A 15,176-nucleotide genomic window follows, 5' to 3' on the forward strand; every position below is an offset into this window, starting at 1 on the left:
TCACAGGGCCTGGGCTCCTTTGGAAGCCTGAGCTGAAGACTGGACCTTAGCTGGAGCAGAGGCCTCTGCCTTGGTTTGAAACTTGGGCCTTGGTTGGCAGATCCTACGACCCTGGGCCTTGTAGATTCTATTCCCCTTCCTAGGCTTGGGGTGAGCGATGAAAGCAAGGCGGCTGAGTTTGCGGCTGGGGCCCTTTGGCATCTTGGACTTAACCACCTTGGGCTTCACGAGGTCCTTGATGGCTTCTGCGCGTGCGCTCATTGCCTTCGCACTGTTTGCCTGCGTTTTCTTTAGGCCTTTCTTGTTGTGCTTCCTGGCAAAGCGCATGTTCCTCAGGAACTTGGGGTCAACCCCCTTAGGAGATTCATATCTTTGTGATCCGGGGTTTTTTTTGTTTTTGTTTTTGTTTTTTGGTTTTTTTGTTGTTGTTGTTGTTTTTGTTTTGTTTTTTGGTTTTTTTTTTTTTTGGTATTTACGAGACAGGGTTTCTCTGTATTGTTTTGGAGGCTGTCGGTCCAGCCTGGCCTCGAATTCACAGAGACCCGCCTGCCTCTGCCTTCCAAGTGCTGATGATCCGGGTTTCTTGATGCCATTTCTGTGCTGTTTCCTGGACTGGTTATGTGTGGTGTGGTTCTTGGACTTGGCTATGTCTGAACGGTATCCGGCGGCTCCCGAAGCTGACCTTTGTTGCTTCTTTTTCTTTTTTTTTTTCAGCTGGGGCCTTATTCTGTAGCTCAGGTTGGCCTCAAATTGGCTTTGTAACCACTGCAGTCCTTGAATTCTGGATCTTCCTGTGCTGAATCCCCAAGCGCTGAGTTTGCGGCAGGAGTCTCTATGCCAGGGCTTATCTGATGACCTTTGCAAGCCACGCCCACCCTTAGTCTTCCTTAGCCTTTAGTTCTATAATTTTCTGTGAAGTTTAACTTGCAGGAAAATAATGTCTGCTTTTAAAAATACAGGAACTAGGGGCTGGAGAGACGGCTCTGAGGATAAAGGCACCTGCCGCTCTTGCAGAAGACCTGGGTTTGCTTCTCAGCACACATACCGGGCTCACAATTGTCTATAACTCCAGTTCCAGGACATCCAACACCCTCTTCTGGCTTCTACAGGCACTATGCACCATGTACACGGTACACAGACATACATGCAGGCAGACACTCATACATATAAAATGAAATGAGTAAATCTTGAAAAAAGAGACCTTTTAACAGCCAGGTGTTGGTGGCACACGTCTTTAATCCTAGCACTCAGGAGGCAGAGGTAGGCAGATCTCTGTGAGTTTAAGGCCAGCCTGGTCTACCAAGTGAGTTCCAGAACAAGCTCCAAAATACAGAGAAAACCCTGTCTCGAAAAACCAAAAAGAGACAGAGACAGAGACAGAGAGAGAGAGAGAGAGAGAGAGAGAGAGAGAGAGAGAGAGAGAGAGAGAGAGACCATTTAACTCCAAACAGAGACTTCCTCTTTGACTGGTCCTTGGCATCCTTTGGCTGTATCTTCTTCAGGCTCTAGTTAGGCTTCTTGGCAATATGTACGCACAAGACGGAGAGGCAAAGGCTGGCAAACAGGAAAAGCAAAGCAGACAGACTACGCTGGTTTCTGGCAACACTATTAGTGAAGGTCAGCAGGTGTCTTGGGGTTTCTATTGCTGTGAAGAGATACTGTGGCTACAGCAACTCTTCTAAAGGAAAACATTTGGTTAGAGTCCAGAGGTTTAGTCCATATCATCATGGCGGGAAGCATGGCAACATGCAGGCAGACCTGGTCTAGGGAAGGAGCTGAGAGCTCTTACATTTTGACTCACAGGCAACAGGAAGTGGTCTGGCTCACTATGCGTGGCTTGAGCATTTTAGACTTCAAAGCCTGCCTCCACGGTGACATACTTCCCCTAACAAGATCGCACCTACTCCAAAAAGGCTACATCCCCCACTAGTGCCACTTCCTTTGGGTTTTTTAAAACCACCACAGCAAGGGAACGTGGACCACTACAGGGAATTCAACACTGAGGGGGCGGGAGGACTATTAAAAATAACTGAGTCCCATAGAGGGCTAGTGCCTAGCATTCAGTACTTGTCACACCTTGGTGAACATTTTACAGAGATGAAACAGGTGTCTTCTTGAACCCCAGTACTAGTCATCACTTTCAAAGCTCCAAAGACAAACAGAACAACATCCCTGTTACCCAGTCTCTAGACCATAGACAGATGAAGCCAGCGGACTCATTATCGGTTAAAGTGACCCAGGCCCACACACTGCCACTAAATGTCATGTCTGTGTCTCCTTTAATCTGGGCCACTTTCAAATATTGGTTTTTCAGGGCACTTTAATTCTTTTGGATTTTGTTTTGCAGTCCTGAGCCTCATGTGTGCTGGGTAACTGCTCCACCTCTGAGTCACGTGCCTCATCCCCTTGACACTGACCTTGTGGAAGAGTCCTGGGCAATTATTCTGTATAATGTCAATCAATAGGCTTGATTGACATATATGTCATCAGATGTTATGCCTTATAATCTTTGTTAAGGATCCTACACACCAAACTGGAGAGCAGGCTCGGTGGTTAAGAGCACTGGCTGCTCATGCAGAGGACCCAGGTTTGATTCCCGGCACCTGCAGGGTGGCCACCAATCACCTGCAACCAACTCCTTCTCTGATCTCAGAAGGAATCAGGCACACATGAGGTAAGCATACATACTACATACAGGCAACACATGCCTACACATAAACATAAATAAACCTGAGATTTAAAAAGACAGATAGAGACCAGGTGGTGATGGCACATGTCTTTAATGCCAACACGTGGGGCACAGAGGCAGGCAGATCTCTGTGAGTTCAAGGCCAGTCTTGTCTACAAAGTAAGTTCCAGTATAACCAGGACAGTTACTTAGAGAAATCCTGTCTCAAAAAACAAATAAACAGTTGGGCGTTGGTGGTGCACACCTTTACTCCCAGCACTCGGGAGGCAGAGGCAGGTGGATCTCTGTGAGTTTGAGACCAGCCTGGTCTACAAGAGCTAGCTCCAGAACAGCCTCCAAAGCCACAGAGAAACCCTGCCTCAGAAAAACAACAACAACAAATAAACAAACAAGCAGGCAAAAAGACACATAGATGTTGGTTTTTTTTTTTTGAGACAGGGTTTCTCTATGTAGCCCTGGCTATTTTGGAACTCACTATATGTAGACCAGGCTGGCCTCAAATGCAGACATCCCACCTGCCTCTGCCTCCCAAGTACTGAGGTTAAAGGTGTGCGCCACTACACTGCGGTAAAAAGAGGTAAAAAGAATCATTAAAAGGTGTGAAGAGCCTCCTCTTGCATGCGCCCTCCGGCCTGCAGTGTTTCTTTTCATCAAGATGAGTGATAAACCAGGCGTTGGTGGCGCACGACTTTAATCCCAGTACTCGGGAGGCAGAGGCAGGCGGATCTCTGTGAGTTCAAGACCAATCTGGTCTACAAAAGAGCTAGTTCCAGGACAGCCTCCAAAGCCACAGAGAAACCCTGTCTCGAAAAACCAAAAATTAAAAAAAAAATAAGATAAAAAAAAAGATGAGTGATAAGTCAGACTTGTCGGAGGTGAAATTTGACAAATCAAAATTTAAAACTAATACAAAAGAAAAAGAATTACTTTTCCCTCACATGAAACTGCAGTAGGAGAAAGAAGGCCTAAGCATAAAATGGAGATCTTCTCTGCCCAAAAGCAAATATTCAGCAGGGCCCAAGAGTCTTGTTTTTGGTTTTTTGTTTTGTTTTGGTTTTTATGTTGTTTTTTGGGGGTTTTTTGTTGTTGTTGTTGTTGTTGTTGTTGTTTGTTTTTTTGGTTTTACGAGACAGGGTTTCTCTGTATTGTTTTGGAGGCTGTCAGCCCAACCCAGCCTCCAACTCAAGAGATCCGTCTGCCTCTGCCTCCCGAGTGCTGGGATTAAAGGTGTGCGCCACCACCGCCCAGCTAGGCTTGTTTTTGTAAACTTGTACATTTGGGGAGATTTAGGCATTTACTGATGGCTTCTCACCTATACCGTCTGCCTGGGGGGTCAACAATAGCCAATGCACCAACATTCTTTACATTGGTTTTTATGCTTCCCACTGATGTGTAAATCCCAGTTGGCAATGTCACCCCGTTGGCCTTGGTGAGAGTCTTCCTTCACTTCCTACAGACTGAACTGGCTTTAGCCTAGCTGGGCACCTCAGTGGCTTCTACAGTTGCTTCGGCAGCTCCTGGAGTTTACTCTCTCACTAATGTCACATTAAACACAACCTCACTCCCACCCCTTACCCAAATAAAAGATGTGAAATAAATGAGGAGAACTGAAATTTCACCGAGGCCAAAGAGTCTCTGGTTTGTTTTTTTGCCTTGCACTGTGTATTCCCAGCTGCCCTGGAACTTGCTATGCAGACCAGGCTGGCCTCGAACTCACAGAGATCTACCTGGCCTCTGCCTCCCGAGTGCTGGGATTAAAGGCATGTGCCAGCAGTCTTCAAGTCTTATGATTGTCCTGATGGTTTATGCTGCCTCTCAAAAAGGATAGGTACCAAAGGAATGTGACTGAGCATGGTGGTGAGTGCCTGGAATTCTGAAACTCAGGAAGCCAAAGCAGGATGATTGAGTTTCAGGCTAGCTTGCGATTCATAGCCAGATCCTAGATCCTAATTCAAGGGAAGAAAGTGCACCAGTATTTTGGATAATTTTATCCTTGAAGTTTGTAGGCTATTCTCCCCTCCCCCAGGCCATTCTTTAGGAAAAAAACCAGGGGATGGAGAGATGACACAGTGTTTAAGAGTACCTACTACTATATTACACCTACTACAGAGAGCCCTGGTTGGGTCCCTCATATCCACACAGGCAGCTTACAGGTGCTTGTAACTCCAGCTCCAGTGGGCTTGGCACCTCTTTCCTCTGTGGTCACTTGCTCCCATATGCACTCTTGTGCGTGCACATTCATGTACCCTCCGCCGTGACACACATACTCTTAAAATGTCTTTAAGTTTTCCCTTCTATTTTTTTGAGACAGACTTTCTCTGTGTAGCTTTGGAGCCTGTCCTAGAACTCACTCTGTAGATCAGTGTGGCCTCTCGGACTCACAGAGATTTGCCTGCTCCTGCCTCCTGAGTGCTGGGATTAAAGGCGTGATCCATCACCGCCCAGTTTAAAAAAATCTTTTTAAAGAAACAGAAACATATTCCTTAGCAATATAGGCACAGAATGCTTGGCACACACAGTACCATTTAACCTCTGCACTAACTCTATAATGTGGCCATCGTGACTATCCACACTTTGGGGTCAATGGCCAAGTCCTATAGATGCACGACAGAAGAGTTTGCTTCCTGCTCAGGTCCAGTTGACTTAGGCACCTAAGCACCACGCACTCCTGGTTTCTGCCATGCATGGTCAACGGCCTCACCAGGGGCAGGACAGTGCTGTGGTTACACCATGGCCAATCACACAGTGTGATGAGTTTCCTAATACTGGCACTCTTCCTGCACAATATGTTTGTGACCTTCTCTTGTAGGGGACCCAACTGGACAAGCTAGACTTACAGAAACGTCCTGGGACTGGAGGCTGCTGGTGCCCAGAGAGATGTATGCATTCATTCAATTTTTTAAAGATTTATTTATTTCTATGTGCATTTAGTGTTTTGCCTGCATGTATGTGAAGGTGTCAGACCCCCTGGAGCTGGAATAACAGACCGTTGTGAGCTGTCATGTGGGTGCTGGGAATCAAACCCGGGTCCTCTGGAAGAGCAGCCAGTGCTCTTAACTGCCGAGCCATCTCTCTAGTTCCACATTCATTCCATTTTTTTTTCTGTTTCTGTCAATATCCTCTTGTACAGAGGTTCAGAATGCAGTACTTCACTGAACTTGGTTCCCAACTTGAAAGTTCTTTTTGATGCTATTACCAATGAAACTGTTGCTGACACCTCATTGAGCCCATTGACTAGTCCTAATGTTTTCATGGATTTCCATCATTTTCTACATATAATCATATCACCTGAAATTAGAGATAATTTTACATTTCCCTTCCCAGTCTGAATGCCTTTATTGCAGTGTGTATGTATATATATATTAACTTTCTTTCAGACAGGATCTCACTGTGTTGCTCTGGTAATCTTGGAACTCACAATGTATATAAAGTGACCTCCAATTCATAAAGATCTGCTTGCCTCTGCCTGCTGAGTTCTAGGATTATAGGCATGGGACACCATGCCAGGCTTGCATTGCAATTATTTATATTAAAAATAGATTTATTGGGTAGGTGAGAGACTGCCTGGAGACGTCCGATAGATAGAAGGAAGCACAGGGAAGGTTTGGGAGTTATTTGAATAAGGTGATGGTTCCCCCCAGATTTGTGATAAATCACACTCCTACAAATGCAAGATTCCAGGCCCAGGGAAGGGATCTTGATCTTTTGGACCTCTTGCATTAGTTTTCTTTTCACTATGACAAAATGCTGACAGAAACAACTTGAGGTGGGGATGTTACTTTAGTTCAAGGTTTCAAGCTAAATCTTCAGTGGCAAAGAAGGTGTGGCCGAGGGGAGACTCCACACCCATGGCATCGTGTGTTTGTATCTCCTTACTTCCTGTGGATCAAAAAATAGAGAGGTCAAGCCAGCAACAGAAGCAGAGCATCTTCAAAGTCTGCCCACAGCCACTCACTTCTTGTAGCCACACCATGTGTCCCAAACTTTCCATAGCCTCCCCAAACAACACCAATGCCTGGAATTTCAAATCATGAGCCAGTGGGGGATGTCTCACACTCAATTCAATCCATAACCTCATTAAAAAACAGATGGATCAGCCGGGAGTTGGTGGCGCACGCCTTTAATCCCAGCACTTGGGAGGCAGAGGCAGGCGGATCTCTGTGAGTTCGAGGCCAGCCTGGTAGTCTACAGAGCGAGTTCCAGGACAGCTTCCAAAGCCACAGAGAAACCCTGTCTCGAAAAACCAAAAAATAAAAATAAAAATAAAAAACAGATGGATCATCTGTACTTGAGATACTTGCTTGGAACTCTCCACCTTAAAAAAAAAAAAAAAAAAAAAAAAAAAAAAGCTCTTTTGTAGCCCAGACTAGCCTTAACTTCCCATCCAAGTGCTAGGATTGTAAGTGTGAGCCTCCACACCTGGCTTTCCTAATCTTGACTTGCTGTCAAAAGCCTGTTTGGAATGCATGACATCTGAGAACAGCTCAAGGGAGTGCTCACCATCCATTTGTCCTGCTGCCAACATCAGAGAAGTGTTCCTGCAAATGTCCTCATTTAGTCATCCCTCACACTCATCTAGGTATTAAAACAAATCTAGGAAGGCTGGGAATGGAACTCAAGCAGGAGGGTGCTTGCCTAGCATGCACCAAGTCCCAAGTTTCACCTCCAGCCCTGTGTAAACTGACTGTGGTGGTCTGTGCCTGTAATCCCAGCACTTGGGAAGTGGAGCAGGGAGATCTGAAGTTCAAAGCCATCCTCAGCTACATAGCTACTATCAGGCTAGCCTGGGGCACATGAACTGCTGTCTCTCAAAAATTGAAAAAAAAGACAACAACAATATAAAATACACACGAGGAAAGGAAATCCATGGTGGGCAGCAGAATTGGTTCCACCAAAGAAATCTAGATCCGAATCCCAGGAATTTGTGACCTTAAATGGCAGACGGAGAATCATGGTAGCAGATGGAAGTACATTGCTAGTCAACTGGCCTTAAAATAGATGTGTGAATTATCCAGCGGGATCAAGGTAACCCCAAGTGGAAGAGAAGGGGCTGGAAACAATGCTCAGCAGTAAAGGGTCTCTGCCACCAAGCCTGTCTAATCCCCAGAACCCACGGGGTGGAAGGAAAACTGCCTTCCAAAGCTGTCCTTTGGCCAACACACACATACTGTGGCATGCAAGCACCTACACACCCAGTAAACACATTCTACATGCTTGAAAGAATTTGAATGGGAAAGGAAGAGACAGGGGCAAGCAATGGGGAGAAAGTGACCTAGTACCCAAGACAGACAGAACGATGCAACGTGGATGGTTCTGAGGATGAGGAAGTGGCCGCCAGCCAAGGCATGTGCGCAGCCTGGAGAAGCTAGTGCCTCAGCTACGGCTGCCAGGAAGAACACAGCCTTCAGAGTGCCAGCTCTGCATTTTAGTCCAGTAAGGCCCACTTCAGGTTCTGACTGGCAGAAACGTAAAATAATAAACTTGTGTTGCTTTCAGCCCCTATGTTTGTGGTAATTTCCAGCAGGAAAGTACAGAACCGGTCTAGTTAGGTTAAAAAGTGCCTGTTTCATTTATTTAACAAAACACTAAAAACTCTCCGAGAGCAAAGCATTACGTTGCGGGTCTATGAGTGCAAATAGCAGGTACTTCGGAAAGATGGAAAGAGAAGGTACCCAGACTGGGACAAAGATGAGTGATTTTCAGTCCATTGTGGCCATGAGTATTGAAATTCCTTTTCTTCGGTTTTTTTTTTTTTGACAGAGTTTTTCTGTGGCTTTGGAGACTGTCCTGAACTAGCTTTTGTAGACCAGGCTGGCCTCGAACTCACAGAGATCCGCCTGCCTCTGCCTCCCGAGTGCTGGGGTTAAAGGCGTGCGCCACCACCGCCTTTAATTCTGATTTCCCCCACACCCCTGGGATTTCTGACCATTTCCTAAGGTTGCAAATGTGCACTGCATTGATGAGTCTTAGCCAAGCGATAAACTTCAACCGGCCACAAGAGTGTGCCTGTGAGGAGCCGCAGATTTTTTTTTTCCTCCCCTGCCAAACCAGAATTAGCCGGTATAGGAATGAACCAGCGTGGAGATCTGAAATTGCATGGATTGGAAGGAAGCTCTGGGTAGGCTCGTATCCTTCCAAACGCACCCTTTTTAAAGGCTCCCGGACTGAAGCATCGAGCCTTAGGCTCCAGAAGGTTCACCTGGCCAGACAGCGAGAGGAGCTCGAGTCCGGGAGCCCCGCACCGAGCGAGCGCACGGAGTCGGGCGTAGAGCCAAGCCCCAGGCGCTGCATCTGAAGGATGCTGGTCGATATTTCTACCAATCCCCACGCCCAGCGGCTCGGGCTTCTAGGAGCGGACCTTCAAGTTCTCCGGTTAAGACCAGTAGCCGAGTGAGACCGTAGCTCTGCCGGCTGCGTGCGGTGAGTACTCTGGGGCTGTGCTGAGCTGAGGCCAGGGACTGCAGGGTTGGAGCATCTCCGAGCCGGCAGATACTGGTAGATACCGGTCGATACTGGTGGCCACGGCTCCACCAGGGACCCTCTCGGGGCGAGAACCTGGCACGGGGTGGGGGAAGAGAAGGACCTGGGCAGGGCGGCGGTACTCCCTTGTCCCCCAGAGCTGCCGGCGGAGATGCGCACGGTCCAGGGCGTCGCGCGCCTCCCTGACACCAGAACGCGCGTCGCCTCCGCGCCCGGCCTCGCGCTCCGGGGCTCTCGAGGCCCCAGTTTGCTACTCAAAGTAGACAGTGATGGGGCTATTGCTAGCGACCTCCGGGAGCGCGGGTGTCTATATGTCGGGGTGCCCTCGTGGGGATGGAGGCTCGGAGGGTACAGCATCACGTGCGGATGGACCAGGGCGGTGGATGCTGAGCCCCCGGGAGCCGCTCAGATCCAGCATCTCCAGAGAGGAAAGGGGACAGTGAAGACTCAGCACAGCCATTAAAGGGCAGGGGCTGCCACAGCCTGACGAGATTTTATGAGCTCATCTCTTCTTACCAATTAAGCCCTTTCTTCCTGCGGAAAAGTTGGTGCAGGCTCAGGCTCATTAGCAAGGATGGCTGGGGGATGCTTATTAGGGATTAGAAAAATTCTCCTTCGCCTGGTCTCAAAGAGGAGAGGGGATGAAGGGAAGGGAGAAGGGGAGGGGGATGGTGCGGAGAAGAGGTTGAGACTGAGTATAGGTTTGTTCATATTCGGACTTTACAGGGCACCCATTAAACAACTGACTCACTTTCAGGACCAGGGTTGTACCTCTGTTGGTAAGTACATGCATGAGACCCTGGGTTCAATTTCCCCAACACTGCCTAAATCCAGCACTGTAATACAGCACTCATCCTGCAGGGGGTTGAGAAGTTCGAGGTCATCCTCCAGCCTGAGGCCAGCCTGGGCTACGTGAAACCCTGTCAAACACACAAACATGTTTCAGTTGTCTTATCGGTAAAACGAGGTCGTTTGGGACCTCAACCGGCCAAGATCATCGTGGCAAAATCCACGAGCACAGCCCTGGCCCATTGGAAGCATTTCTCTTACCACCAGCACCCACACACACCCAATGGAAGTCGGGGGTGGGGGGTTCACTCTCCTGCTGTCTACACTAGGCTGCCTTTCTTTTCAGCAGCCTCTTATTCTGGAGCGCGCCCTCTACCGGCCTGAAATTGCCTATGTTCAACTGTTTTAGAACTCACATGCCCACCCCAATGGGAAGAATTGTGAAGTCAAGGAATGATTGCTTTTAGAAAGATATAGGTATAAAATGCAAACATTTGTTTTTCTTTTTGTTTGGTTTGGGGTTTTGTTGTTGGTTCTGTGTTTGTTTTTCTTGAAAGGGGGTCTCTTGAGACCTAGGTTGTTATGTAGCTGAGTGTGGCCTTGAACTCCTGATCCTTCTGCCTCCACCTCCCAGGTGCTAGGACTAGAGGCATGCACCATAATACTGTTTTGTCATCCCCCCTTAACACAAATACTGTGTGCCCCAGGATGGTCTCAAATTTCCAGCAATCCTCCTGTCTCAGCCTACTGTTTTCTGTAATTACAATCATGTTCTACCATTCCTCTTTTTTTTTTTGTTTTTTGTTTTTCTAGACAGGGTTTCTCTGTATTGTTTTGGAGGCTATCCTGGAACTAGCTCAGTAGACCAGGCTTGGTCTCGAACTCACAGAGATCCACCTGCCTCTGCCTCCCGAGTGCTGGGATTAAAGGCGTGCGCCACCACCGCGCGGCTCTACCATTCCTCTTAATCCGTTCCTTCAGGGAGATCAGATGGGGCCCCTGAGGTCTCAGTAAGTTATTTAATCCACCTGCATGCTTAGTCGTCTGCATGCAATGCCACTTTCTGTGTTCACACCTGGACCTCTTGCGCGTAAAATTGTCCATTACATGCTAATCACTGACATTTACTTATGATTAAATAAACTGGAAATGCCCAGAGCAGTTCAGTAACAACCATATTTTTAAACCAAAACTTAAATAAATAATTCAGTAAGACTATGAAGTTCTTAACATTTCCACAGAAAAATATTTTCCTGTAGATTGGAAATATCATTTTATTTTGTATATATGCATGTCCATGTATGTGGGCATATGTGTAGGTATGTGTACATTTAGTCATGGAAATCAAAAATCAATGTTAAGTGTCTTCCTTGGTTGATCTCCACATTTTTACTTATATGTTTTTAGATGCTTTTATTAAAAAAAAAACAAGATTTATTGTGTATGCATGTGTGTGGGTCTGAATGTCTGTACACCATGTCTGCAGTGCCTGCAGAGGCCAGAGGAAAGCTTTGGAGGCCCTGGAGCTGGAGTTACAGGCAGTACGAACCTCATGACATGGGTCCTGGGAACTGAACCTAGGGCCTCATGGAAGAACAGCCAGTCCTCTTAAGCACTGAGCCATCTGTCCAGCCTCTGGATTTCTGTCTTATATTTGTTTTATATGGTACTGGAGGACGAACCCAGGATTTCACTCACTGTGGGTCAGGGCACTACCACTTAGCCACATCCCTTCTGTTCTAACATAAATCAAAGCTGACTTCAGTTTCAAAGGAAATAGGCAAAGTGAGGGAACCGTTGCTGTATATATGGACTGAAAATGCCACTCTCCAAACCAGTCTTTCACCTCAACGGCCTTGCTCTCCTTTTCACTGTTTCTTGTTTTGTTTTTTAGAGTCAGGGTTTTGCTGTGCAGCCCTGGCTGTCCTGGAGCTCACTATGTTGACCCGCTGAGATCCGCCTGCCTCTGCCTCTTAAATCCTGGGATTAAAGGGGTGCACCACCATGCCGACATTCCTTTTCACTGTTTTTTGTTGTTACTGTTGTTGTTGTTTTGTTTTGTTTTGCTTTGTTTTTTGAGACAGGGTTTCTCTGTGGCTTTGGAGCCTGTCCTGGAACTAGCTCCTGTAGACCAGACTGGTCTCAAACTCACAAAGATCCACCTGCCTCTGCCTCCCGAGTGCTGGGATTAAGGGCTTGTGCCACCAACACCCGGCTCCTTTTCACTGTTTTAAACTTAAACAGAAGTAAATTCTCCAGGCAGACATGTGGGGAGGTGATGTACAGTCAACCAGAAATGATCAGCTCTGTTCACCCGAGTTCATAGGCTGTAACCCGGATCATTCTGAGCCCATGGCTCAGCCTCTTAGAGCTTACTCTCCAACTAACATGGGAGATGGGGCCACTTGTGAGGTCAAACTAGGAGTTCTCTGAGGCAGCTGCCATGTAAGTTTGCAGTAAAGATAAGTATAAGGGGCTGGGGGGATGGTTTATTCAGTAAAGCCCTTGTCGAACAAACCGAGGATCTGAGTTCAATTCCTTGTAAAAAGCCAGGTATGAGGTGGCGGCACACCTTTAATCCCTCCTTTAATCATGGAGGCAGAGACATGTGGATCTCTGTGTGTTTGAGGCCAGTCTGGTCTACAGAGTGAGTTCCAGGACAGCCAGGGCTACACAAAGAAACCCTGCCTCAAGGTCAAGGGGGAAAAAAGCCAGGCATGGCCACCTGTGCCTGTAACCCCAGCATTAGCTCACTGGCCAGATTCTTCTGACTCAGTGAGAGACTCTGTCTTAAAGCAAAGGCAGAGACCAGAGGAACACATCCAACGGCCTACTGTGAACTCCAAATGCACAGTCACCCGCCTATGTATGCCATGCACAGTCCACACACCCAAACGTGATAGCACACGTTTGTGATCCCAGCTCTTAGGGTGCTGGAGAGACAGGCAGCCCCATGGGACTCAGTGGTCAGACAGTATAACTGAATTTGTGAGTTCCAGGCCAGTGGGAGATCTCCTGAGGAACAATACCAGAGGTTAACCTCTGGCCTCCATATATACACACATACGTATGCATCAACACATGCAGAACACATATGCAACTGGACACACGTACATATGAGTAATAAAAACTGGCAGATCTGAAGCATGCATGTCTTCAGTGTGAAAACTCACAGAGCTGTTTGGAATGTGGAGCAGAGGAGTTTCTGACGGGGTCTTTGTCTACAACTGCTGGCACTCGGTGGCAGTAGAATAAATCAGCCCAACCTGTATTCATTTGGCGTTACTTTAAGTTCTCCATGTTCAATCTGTCCATATGCAATGCTCCACCTGTACAGGCACTGGGGCAGCAGGCACCCTGCTTGCTGTCTGATGCTTCCTGGCTTCCAACCTGCAGCAGTGCCACTTGACTTTAACTACCCAACAGTCATTTCCACCTGTAGGCGACAGTCATTTGTTATCCTGAACATTTAGGCCCCTTTACAGTCTCCACACTCCCCATTCTCAGGCGGCAAGCTAACTCCCTCGTTCCCCAAAGACATTAAACTGTAGATAAAACTCAACTTGCCATCCCCACTATTTACTGACAGGTTCAGAGAACAGATGTTATCAGGACTAGTCTGTCTTACCCATCACATCCAGGGGACTTGTTCTCTCTCTCTCTCTCTCTCTCTCTCTCTCTCTCTCTCTCTCTCTCTCTCTCTCTCTCTCTCTCTCCCCCCCCCCCTCTCTCTCTTCCTTCGTCTCCTGACCCTCTCTTCCCCCTTCTTTAGCTTTATAATATCTGTGAGGTGATTATAAAGACAGACTTTAAAGTCATCTCTAAAGATATAAAGTGTGTCCCCAGATCCACCAGTGGTGAAGACTAATCTGAGCATCATTTGACCCTGAAGCTGCTTTGATCACAGTGGGAGATAGAGTTGTCCGAAGATGAGGACGGTATTTTCTGTTTCAGTGTGTGATGAAATTATTTACTGTGTGTGTTTCAGAAAACCTTAGAAAATGTATACAAGTCGTGAAGATATGGGGTATGACTTTGAAGATGATCCCAAGGCTAAGAAGACCCTGAAGTCCCACCCAGACATTGACGGCGGGTGGGCCTGGATGATGGTCCTGTCTTCCTTTTTTGTGCACATCCTCGTCATGGGCTCACAGATGGCCTTGGGAGTCCTCAACGTGGAGTGGCTTGAAGAGTTCCACCAGAGCCGTGGCTTGACCGCCTGGATCTGCTCCCTGAGCATGGGCATCACCTTGATCGTGGGTACGTTCATTGCACCTGTTCTAAGAGGGGGTAGCTATAAAATGACAAGTCCCTGTTGAGAGTAAGTCATCACAGTCCTGAAACATTAGGTGTCAGATGCCAGTGATATCACCAACTTTTAAAATCGAAGTAATATATCCAGACTACAAAATTTGATTTCTCTCTGTCTGTCTGTCTCTGTCTCTCTCTATCTGTGCGTGCGTGGGTGAGTGTCCATGGCATGTCTGTTGATAAGAGGGCAACTTGCAGAAGTTGATTGTCCCCTTCCACCATCTCAGTCCTAGGGATGAAGCGCAGGTTTCCAGACTAGCCAGTCAGTGTGTCACCTACTGAGCCATCTCACTGACCTCAACACTGATTTTGGAACTGACCATTCGTTTTCATCACTTCTGCTTGTTTAATACTTTTGTTGGAAATGGCCTTAGCTCAGAGGTTTCTTAGAGTTTGCAACATTTCAGTTGTTTTGAGACAGGGTTTCACATAGCCTAGGCTTGCCTTAAACATAGCGAGGAGGACCTGAACTTCAGATACCCTTGTTCACTTTCCAGATGCTGGGATTACAGGCATGGGCCACCCCACCCAGTTATTTAACATTTGTGAGTGTTTCGGGGACACTGTTGGAATTCAGGTCCAGGGCCTCACACATGCTAATCAAGCAGTCTACCACTGCACCGCATCTGCTGCTCAATGGATAGTTTTAAAAGGTAAAAGGCTGGCCGGGCGTTGGTGGGCACACCTTTAATCCCAGCACTTGGGAGGCAGAGGCAGGCGAATTTCTGTGAGTTTGAGGCCAGCCTGGTCTACAGAGAGAGTTCCAGGATAGCCTCCAAAACAATACAGAGAAACCCTGTCTTGAAAAACAAACAAACAAACAAAAAAAGGTAAAAGACTAACCAAGGTTGGCTACTTTTCCATTGTAATAAAACTCATGGAAGAAAGTGTTTATTTTGGCTTCCAG

At 47.2% G+C, this 15,176-nt stretch overlaps 2 protein-coding genes across 3 annotated transcripts in view; one reads left to right on the forward strand and one right to left on the reverse strand.

Moving 5' to 3' along the window:
* LOC101828360 (60S ribosomal protein L29-like) lies at positions 1-8,980 on the reverse strand. The gene is made up of 4 exons (XM_040752810.1): positions 8,889-8,980; positions 7,969-8,107; positions 580-699; positions 1-384 (listed from the first exon to the last, which is right to left on the reverse strand). Exons 1-4 carry the CDS (start codon positions 8,978-8,980, stop codon positions 1-3), a joined length of 735 nt encoding a protein of 244 aa, XP_040608744.1.
* The window catches only part of Slc16a14 (solute carrier family 16 member 14), a 27,137-nt gene continuing 20,673 nt past the window's right edge, over positions 8,713-15,176 (forward strand). Inside the window, exons 1-3 of one of the 2 annotated variants that reach the window (XM_040753166.1) lie at positions 8,713-9,109; positions 9,896-9,948; positions 13,947-14,218. In XM_040753166.1, coding sequence (XP_040609100.1) covers positions 13,960-14,218 — 259 coding nt within the window. In that variant the 5' untranslated portion in view covers positions 8,713-9,109; positions 9,896-9,948; positions 13,947-13,959. The remainder of the gene's footprint in view (positions 9,110-9,895; positions 9,949-13,946; positions 14,219-15,176) is intronic. The other variant, XM_040753168.1, reaches the window with a different exon arrangement.

Source organism: Mesocricetus auratus, unplaced genomic scaffold, assembly GCF_017639785.1.
Source record: "Mesocricetus auratus isolate SY011 unplaced genomic scaffold, BCM_Maur_2.0 Super-Scaffold_100010, whole genome shotgun sequence".
Taxonomy (NCBI): Eukaryota; Metazoa; Chordata; class Mammalia; order Rodentia; family Cricetidae; genus Mesocricetus; species Mesocricetus auratus.

Bases quoted from the DNA above. Each gene is read 5' to 3' on its own strand.
- LOC101828360 (XM_040752810.1), bottom strand. From the start codon at position 8,980: ATGCAGCGCCTGGGGCTTGGCTCTACGCCCGACTCCGTGCGCTCGCTC. The intron at 8,108-8,888 runs GTGAACCTTCTG...ACTAAAATGCAG, and splicing joins TCCTCTCGCTGTCTGGCCAG to AGCTGGCACTCTGAAGGCTG. The intron at 700-7,968 runs GTACTAGGTCAC...AAAAAAAAAAAG, and splicing joins CATCGTTCTGTCTGTCTTGG to AAAAAGAAGCAACAAAGGTC.